The sequence below is a fragment of the Canis aureus genome, chromosome 9 (assembly GCF_053574225.1).
Source record: "Canis aureus isolate CA01 chromosome 9, VMU_Caureus_v.1.0, whole genome shotgun sequence".
Classification (NCBI taxonomy): domain Eukaryota; kingdom Metazoa; phylum Chordata; class Mammalia; order Carnivora; family Canidae; genus Canis; species Canis aureus.
This window is the reverse complement of record NC_135619.1, coordinates 6,802,127-6,810,747: the sequence shown is the minus strand read 5'-3', so window position 1 is coordinate 6,810,747 and position 8,621 is coordinate 6,802,127. Positions and strand designations below refer to the sequence as shown.

General features: G+C 49.8%; 1 protein-coding gene across 5 annotated transcripts; it reads left to right on the top strand.

Annotated features, from left to right (window-relative positions):
* Positions 1–2,726: 2,726 nt before the first annotated feature.
* On the top strand, positions 2,727–8,482 carry PPP1R3E (protein phosphatase 1 regulatory subunit 3E). Of its 5 annotated transcripts, none has more exons than XM_077908640.1 (4): positions 2,727–3,456; positions 3,685–4,139; positions 5,837–5,914; positions 6,209–8,482. In XM_077908640.1, the coding sequence occupies exons 1-2, from the start codon at positions 3,040–3,042 to the stop codon at positions 4,105–4,107; spliced, it is 840 nt and encodes a 279-aa protein (XP_077764766.1). In that variant the 5' UTR covers positions 2,727–3,039; the 3' UTR covers positions 4,108–4,139; positions 5,837–5,914; positions 6,209–8,482. The 5 variants fall into 5 exon arrangements, with proteins under 5 accessions (XP_077764766.1, XP_077764764.1, XP_077764763.1 ...); XM_077908638.1 differs by having other exon boundaries at positions 5,779–5,914; XM_077908637.1 differs by having other exon boundaries at positions 5,776–5,914.
* The last annotated feature ends 139 nt before the right edge of the window (positions 8,483–8,621 follow it).

Below are 8,621 nucleotides of genomic sequence, written 5' to 3'. Positions count from 1 at the left end.
CCAGCTGCCACCAGCAAGGCTGCCTTCTTTAGAGAATAATCCAGTCCAGTCCTTCATTTGCAATCCTGATTTCTTCTAAGACACTTACTTGAAATAAAAACACTTTTAGGTTTCAGGATCCAAATGTTTCTGTCTGCCCTCCCATTTATTCATAAACCCTGTGAGAGGAAGAATGGGATTATATTCACTGCTATGTTCTTCAGGCCTAATAGACACTCAGTAAATGTTGACTGAACAAATCATTCAACACCCTTGGTCAGTTATTTGAGCAGGCCCACTCTGATGTTTGAAGATAACTGTAGTGGCTGTTAAAGAACCAAAGACTCAACTGTGAAGAGGGAAAAAAGAAAAAGAAACAAAAATTGATTTGGAATAAAGGTTCAATATCAGTCTTAGGGGCACCTGGGTGGCTCAGTGGTTGAGTGTCTGCCTTCAGCTCAGGGTGTGATCCTGGAGTCTCTGGATTGAGTCCCACTTTGGGCTTGTGGGAAGCCTGCTTCTCCCTCTGCCTGTGTCTCTGACTCTGTCTCTGTGTCTGTCATGAATAAATAAATATCTTTTTTTAAAAAAAATGTCAGTCTGAGCAGCCAGAACAACACAAATTAAACCTGGTCCAAAGCTGCATACCTCAAGGATCTTCTCAGACCAACACCACAGAGCCAAGGAATAACAGTGAAACTATAGACAAAGCATAAATGTTTTTATCAGGACATCTCAGACCACAGGCCCACTTTGAACCTTATCTATTCTTTCAATGATATAGATATACATATCTAAAGATTTTATTTATTCATTTATTTATTTATTTATTTACTTATTTATTTATTTGAGAGAGAAATAGAAGGAGAGAGAGCATGAGTAGGGGAGGGACAGAGGGAGAAGCAGACTCCCTACCAAACAGGGAGCTTGACCTGGGCTGCATCCCAGTATCCCGAAGATGATGACCTGAGCTGAAGGCAGACACTTAACCAACTGAGCCACCCTGGTGACCCCCTCAATGATATATTTTACAAGAGCAAGGAAGAAAGTTTTAAAATGCTTGACTATAACACAAATTAGTGTAACATTATTTTACACCCTAAAATAGGAAAAGAATATGTCCTGAATTATATATGTATGCATAAAATCAGAAAATAAAACTCAGGGATGCCTGGGTGGCTCAGTGGTTGAGCATCTGCCTTTGGTTCTGGTCAGGATCCCGGGGTCCTGGGATCCAGTTTCCCATCAGGCTCCCTGCAGGGAGCCTGCTTCTCCCTCTGCCTATGTCTCTGCCTCTCTCTCTGTCTGTCATTAACAAATAAATAAAATCTTAAAAAAAAATGTATCACTTTAAAAATGATTCCTGGCTAATTAGCATTGCTAAGGTTAATATTGGAGTAAAAATGCAAACAGGAATGACTTGTATGACAAGATAGTATGTGTCTCACTGTTTATTTCCAACTTAGTTACTTGTGATTTTTACAGTTAAACTATTGTGTAAATGTAGAGATTCCATTTCTACTCTAACATTCCTCATTACAGTACTCTAATGTCAACTATTATCACTAAATGTTTTAAGCTTATATAACCAAATGTATAAGAGAGTGGGCTCTAGCACAGACTGCTGATGTTCCAATTCCAGCTCCTCAATCATTACCTATGTGACCCTGGGCAAGAGTCCTATCCCCTCTCTCCCTCAAATTTCTCACTTATAGGATATCTATAAAATATTTATAGGAGTGAGGATCCCTGGGTGGCTCAGCGGTTTAGCGCCTGCCTTGGGCTCAGGGTGTGATCCTGGAGTCCCGGGATCAAGTCCCACATCAGGCTCCCTGCATGGATGGAGCCTGTCTCTGCCTCTCTCTGTGTCTCTCATGAATAAGTAAAATATTTTTAAAAAGGAGTTAATATTTGTAAAACTCGTGCAAGCATACCCAGTACATTTTAAGTGTTACACAAGATCAGTAGGAAATTCAGAGAAAAAAATACACAAAATACTTTTTTTTTTCTTTCACTAATGTACAACAAAATGAAGGAGAAAAAAGCCAGCTCTGTGCCCCTGTTAGAAGCTCCCACTAGAGCTAGAAATCCAGTCCCAACTCCCAGAGAGTTGTGTTCACTCACTCAGTAATTTGAGAGCCTACTATATGCTGAAACTGACCGTGAATCAGACAGTTTCTGCCTTCAAAGTACATGCAGTGGTGTTGGAGATCAGAATGCTCATCGACTTTCTCACAGATGAGAAAATTGATGTCCAGAGAAGTTATGCCTTGCTCAAGGTCACACAGCAAAATGCCACCAGAGGTGAGACCAGAGCTGTCTTCCCACAACTCAATTCAGAACACTTTTTTCCAATGGACCACCCACCCTTTTGAGGGCCACGTCTCAGCTTCTATTTGAGACATTACCTAGTTTTCATGACCTTCCCTTCTGTGCTCCCTCCGCCACCCCACTCCAAAACCTGGAGCCTAGGGTTTGGAAAAGAAAACGGTGAAACTCTAAAGAGAAAGTCACACACTGGGTATTTTGAACCAGTCTGCAAGACCGGGAAAGGTTACTCTGTCCTCTGCATTAACCCTTCCGGTGCTGGAGAGGTTGAAGTTATTAGAAAAAAAAAAAGAAAAAAAAAAGCCCGAGTGGTCTCACTCATCAAGACCGGAAGGGGGATCCCCGCCCCCGGTACATGCGAAGACTGACAGGGAGCCCCATATCAGCGGACTGTGGGCGGGGGCGGGGGCGGGGGCGGGGGCCGGGGCGAGAGGGCCGAGGCACCGGAGGGCGAGCGCCGCCGAGCGCACGCTCAGAGCAGACAGCCCGCAGGAGGCAGGAGATGATGGTCTACAACCCGGGGAGCTGGCAGCCAGAGCGGGGGGAAAGGTAGTCTCGGAGGGGAGACAGAGCCACAGGACGTGGAGATCCTGGAGGTGACAGCAAGGAGAGGACGCCGCGGCAGCGGCAGCGGCGAGGGGCGGCTTCTGCGCGGACGCCGGGCGGTCGGGGGAGAGGAGAGCAGGGCAACGCGGCGGCGCTGCAGGAGGGCCCGGCCGGGGCGGGGGGGCCATGTCTCGAGAGCGGCCCCCCCGCACCGACATCCCCCGCAACCTGAGCTTCATAGCCGCGCTGACAGAGCGTGCCTACTACCGCAGCCAGCGGCCCAGCCTCGAGGAGGAGCCGGAGGTGGAGCCCGGCGAGGGCGGGACGCGCCTTGGGGCCCGATCCCGCGCTCACGCCCCGAGTCGGGGTCGCCGGGCTCTTTCTGCTCCCGCCGGAGGCGGCGGCGTCCGGGCGCCCCGCAGCCGCAGCCCCGACACCCGCAAGAGAGTGCGTTTCGCCGACGCGCTTGGGCTGGAGCTGGCCGCGGTGCGCCGCTTCCGCCCCGGAGAGCTGCCCCGGGTGCCTCGCCACGTGCAAGCGCAGCTGCAAAGGGACGCCCTCCGCCACTTCGCGCCGTGCAGGCCTCGCGCCCGCGGCCTCCAGGTAGGCGGGCGGCGGCGCCACGCCCCTTTCCCGGGACCTCCCCGACCCGGCCGCCGTGGGCGTGTGGGAGAGGATTTATGGAGGGACCCCCACGTCCACTCCCAACCCGAGGCTTGCGGCTCTTTCCTTTCGGGGCCACGCTCTCCGCGGGGCTCCACTCCCGACTCGGATTGGGCCGGTGCCTCGCCTGACCCCGCCCCCGTCTCTCCTTCCTCCCCCCTCCCCCAGGAGGCGCGCGCCGCCCTGGAGCCGGCCAGTGAGCCCGGCTTCGCCGCCCGCTTGCAGGCGCAGCGCATCTGCCTGGAACGCGCCGAGGCGGGCCCGTTGGGCGTGGCCGGGAGCGCGCGCGTGCTGGACCTGGCCTACGAGAAGCGCGTGAGCGTGCGCTGGAGCGCCGACGGCTGGCGGAGCCAACGCGAAGCGCCCGCCGCCTACGCCGGCCCGGCCCCGCCCCCGCCGCGCGCCGACCGCTTTGCCTTCCGCCTGCCCGCGCCGCCCATCGGGGGCGCCCTGCTTTTCGCCTTGCGCTACCGCGTGACCGGCCACGAGTTCTGGGACAACAACGGCGGCCGCGACTATGCGCTACGTGGGCCCGAGCACCCCGGGAGCGGCGGAGCCCCGGAGCCCCAGGGCTGGATCCACTTTATCTGAGCCACCTGCGGCCGACGGCGGGCAAACCAAAGGCACCCAGGGGCTGGGGGAGCCCGAAGATTTGGCGGGGAGGAATGAGAGAAACCGAGATTGGCTGGGAGCTGTCCGAGAGAGTCCACTGGGGAGGGAGAAATCAAAGGGGTGTGGGCAGTGGGCGGAAACCAGCAAGGTCGGGGACATGGGGATGGGAAGACAGGAGCTGGATGTGATAGGAACCCAAGGCATTAGAGGGATTAGGAACAAAGCAAAAGATTGATGTGATGTCCTATACCGTGAGCTAGTACTGGGAGAAAGGGAGTGGATTCGTCAGGCCTAGGCAGTGAAGGTTAGCCACCTCCTTGGGATCGAGTAGGAGCCCACCTGACCAAAGTCATTTGGATTGCTCATTCCTCTTCTAACCCGCCAATTGCCACCTCGGGTCCCGCAGTCCTGCCCATCCTAGCTTTAAACTCAGCCATAATTGCCTTGCTTAAGTCCCAGGAACTTGGCCATTGCTCCTCAGTCCCAGGCGTTATGACACGATTCCTTGGTTATCCCTGACGTTCCCGGGCTTAATTGACCCCTGCCTGGCCTGGGGAGTGATGGCACACGGCAATCAGAGCTCCTTCGCCCTCCTCCAGGCAGCCCTGGGGATTAAAATGAAGGCGAAACCAACTCCAGGCCTGACCTTGTAGCCAAATAATGCCGTGCCTGAAGAGTTGGTACACTCAGGGACTTCCAGAAAAATGCCAGCCTTATACCTTCCTAGGGTGCCTTTTAATGACCTCTAAGCACTTTATGCACTGTATTTGTCATGGAATAGTGAATCACAAGAATCCCTCTCATGATTCTGCCTCAGAAAGACTCACTGACTAGCCGTATTACTTTGGGCAAAGTTAACTTTACCTTTGTGGGCCCCAGTTTTCATCTTGGAAAATTAGATCTTGGCGAGGTGATCTCACAGTCTATTCTTGCTTTGATATTTTATGATTTATGAGTGGCAGAGTGTAGATTAGAAGCCCCAATCTCCAACCTAAACAGTTGGAGTGCTACAGTTCAGAACACACAGCACTTTCAGCATTTGGGTAGGGCTGAGGATGAATATTTGACACAAATATTCAGAGCCCAGGAAGCATCTCATAACCAGACTTCAGCCTGATGGTATTCCAGGGCTTCTTCCAAACTGCAGTTCATCCTCTGCCCCGTGGTTTTTGCTCTTGACCCCCACAGACTTCCAGTTTAGGTCCTTTGAGACAGTTTTGGGCAGCTGCATCTCTGTTGGGGAAAATAATGTTTGGGAGCCCCAGAGATGAAACCCTGTGAGGCTCTCTTTAGGATAAAGGATTATGGATATGAGAAATGGGAAACATTTCAAATCAAGAATCAAAGCCAATTAAGTGGCACCAGAAGATGGCCAGAAGATGGTCTGTTCCATACCCTGAGCAAGTAAAGTGGGAAAGCTGGACTCTTCTATCACAGTCATGCCTTAGGTCTCCCCTCCTGGCTAACCTCTGCTAGTAGTTTTTCCTTTCCTTTCTTGCCCTATTCCTAAGCTTTTTCCTTTCCTTGTCCCTCTCTCTCATCACTTTAATTTTCCTTTTAGCATACAGGGTATTCACCTTCGTTTTCTCTTTTCCATTTGCCTCCATCTTCGTCCTTGTTGATCTCTGCTATTCCTTCTCCCTCCAGAAGGGGTGGAGAACCTTCTTCCTTTCTCCAAGACCATGGTTGATCCACCTTCCTTCCTCAGGCTCCTTCTTGACAGTCGTCTAGAAGGGAGAAGAGGGAAAAGAAGCAGTTCCTGATGCAGATGAACAGCTGCTCCCAGGTAACCAGTTCCCCACACCCTTTTCTATCTGTTACTACTTTCTTAAAAATTTCTGAATCCCCCTCTTCCTTATTACCAAGTCAGAGAGTGCATGCACATGGGCCCATACATGCATTCAGAACAGAGTATGGGGCTTGTTACCATGCCCCTCCTATCCAAAGCCTTAGTCTTTTGAAGGAAGATGGCCAAAAAAGAGGAATCTTGAGTCACTCCTCAAAGAAATGCCGGTTTAAACATCATCCTTACCTGATGAAGAAAACAAAAAATTTCATGCATCTTGTGGATCATCTTCAGGTCAAAGTTCCAGCAGAGTGAAGAAAGAAATTCCTGGAAGCCACCAAACAATGTGCTTTTTAGTCATCGATGAAGAGCCCAAGGGAGGATGATGGAGAAGGAAGAGCCTGGGTTGAGGCTCAGTGTATAATAATCTCTTGCCTAATGTGTATGCATTATTGTCATGTTGTATTAACAATCATAATAGCTCACCTTTACTTAGCAACTAAAATCTGGTGTCTTGCATGCATTATAATCCTCAGAGCAACTCTAACAGTTGAGAAATATTATCCCTGTTTCAGAGATGAGAAAACAGGTCAGAAAAGCTAAGTAATTTGTTCCAAGCTCACGTCTCTAGTAAATGGCATAGTTCGGATCTCCAGTGTTTCTATGCATAGCCATGTTACTGTATTTTTTACTTTAAACAAAACTGAAAACTTTGCCATATATAATCTTTTATTGGGAAAAGAACACCATTTCCAATTGCTCTGCCTTCCCATCCTCCCAGTCTTCCAATCTGGCTCAGAGAAGGCATAGTACTGAGGGTCCCAAGCTCCATGCAGGAGCTTGCTGCTCTCTCCTGTACCAGTGTCCTGGCTCTCCAGAATCAGCAAGGTACCACACTGCCTGCCTGCTAGAGAACTTGGGAACCCATTTGAACTCCAGCTTTTCTGTACATTGATTGGGATTCTCTCCTGGCTGTAACCAACCCACACTTGTTGGTGTGACACCCTTTTCCACTCCCCGGACTAGTCTGGAACTGACCAGTCCCTAAAGTTTCCACTAAAAGGTATCCCTGACTTGGACAACTGCCAAATGGTCTGTGCTTGGGCCCTTTCTGCAAGCCTGGGTATTATTTTTTTTAATATTTTATTTATTTATTCACGAGAAACAGAGGCAGAGGCACAGGCAGAGGGAGAAGCAGGCTCCACGCAGGGAGCCCGATGTGGGACTCGATCCCAGGACCCCAGGGTCACGACCTGCGCCAAAGGCAAGTGCTAAACCGCTGAGCCACCCAGGTGCCCAAGCCTGGGTATTATTGAGTGGAAATGTAAACTGGTTGGAGACAAGGAACCAAGGATAATCCATTTTTCCCTGAGCTCTCTCTGTAGGAAGTACCATGGCTCACCCACCCCCCATTCTCAGCTTTAGAGAGCCAACACCTGAATCTTCTAGTTCTTCCCAAATAGAGCTGCCCCAGGGCCTGGGGGTAAGCTGGTGGTCTAATCTGGAATGGGAAATACTAGAAGTTTGAAGCAATCTTTAGAGATGTGTTACATATTAGGCATTGGGATGAGTCCTTTCCCCTAAAGGCTGGTGACTATATGAACAGGAACAATTTAACATATAATACGTCAGCTGTGGACGAGACAGCACTGTAAGAGAAAACATTACCCTGGTTAGGGGCTTGAACCCTTGAAGCAACACAGCTGGAACATTGCCCATTTCTCTCATCTAGACCTCAGATGTTTCCCTACACCAACCTGTCTTAACACCTACGAGCCTTCTTCTTGTACCTTGTTTCTCTTTATGAATGCAGCTCATTATTTCTCTTCATAGTAAGTCCTAACCCCTGAACTTTTCAGTCTAACACCCGCCTTCCCTTCTAACACCTGTGTTTGTCTGGAGCTCCTCTGGATCCCTGCAATCTGCAAGTCATATAATCAGAGACCTGGAAAAGCTTATCTTTAGAGATCACTGGGGTCCCTGCTTCAGTACAGATGAGAACACAGGTCCGGAGATGGAGTGACTTCAGCAAGGCCAGAGAATTTGTTAGTGCAGCTGGAGATGGGGCTTAACCCCAGCCTTCCTGACCATATCCCACTCCCAGGCTAGAAAACAGGCTGCTGCACAATCAGACCTGGGGTTTTTCATGGCAAGGATAATATCACAAATGTTTCATTTTCTGCTGCTAGTTTCCACTCCCTTTTCTATACCCTCATAAAAAGAAACAAAAGGCACTTGTAGTTTTCTCTGTTCTCCCAAGCCTTGGCACTTTGGGTGATATTGCTAAGGAACAGTGAAGTTGCTAAAAAAAAAAAAAAAAAAAAGACTGAATAACTCACCCATTGACTAGCTAACCTGGAGAGGAATTGCATGTTTGCTATGTGAATCCCCCCAAACCACAGTTCTCATCAGGCCGTCCCAGAGTGTCCTCATCCCCTTCACAGCGCAGCCCTGTTCTCTGGGCCCCAATCCCACTAGCGCTGAGCCTCACTTCAGCTTCCTCATGCAACTGCCCTCCCTTCTGGTTAAGAGGCCTCATGTTTGAAATAAAGGTAAAATATGAAAGTATATTATAAGATACTGAGATAAATTGATTTTTTCGGGGGGGGGGAGGGTGGCAAGAGACCCAGCGGCAAGATTCCTCTTCCCTATTTCCCATTTCTTGGTCATCTCATTTCCTAAAAGCCCTGTCCATTGGTGTCCTATT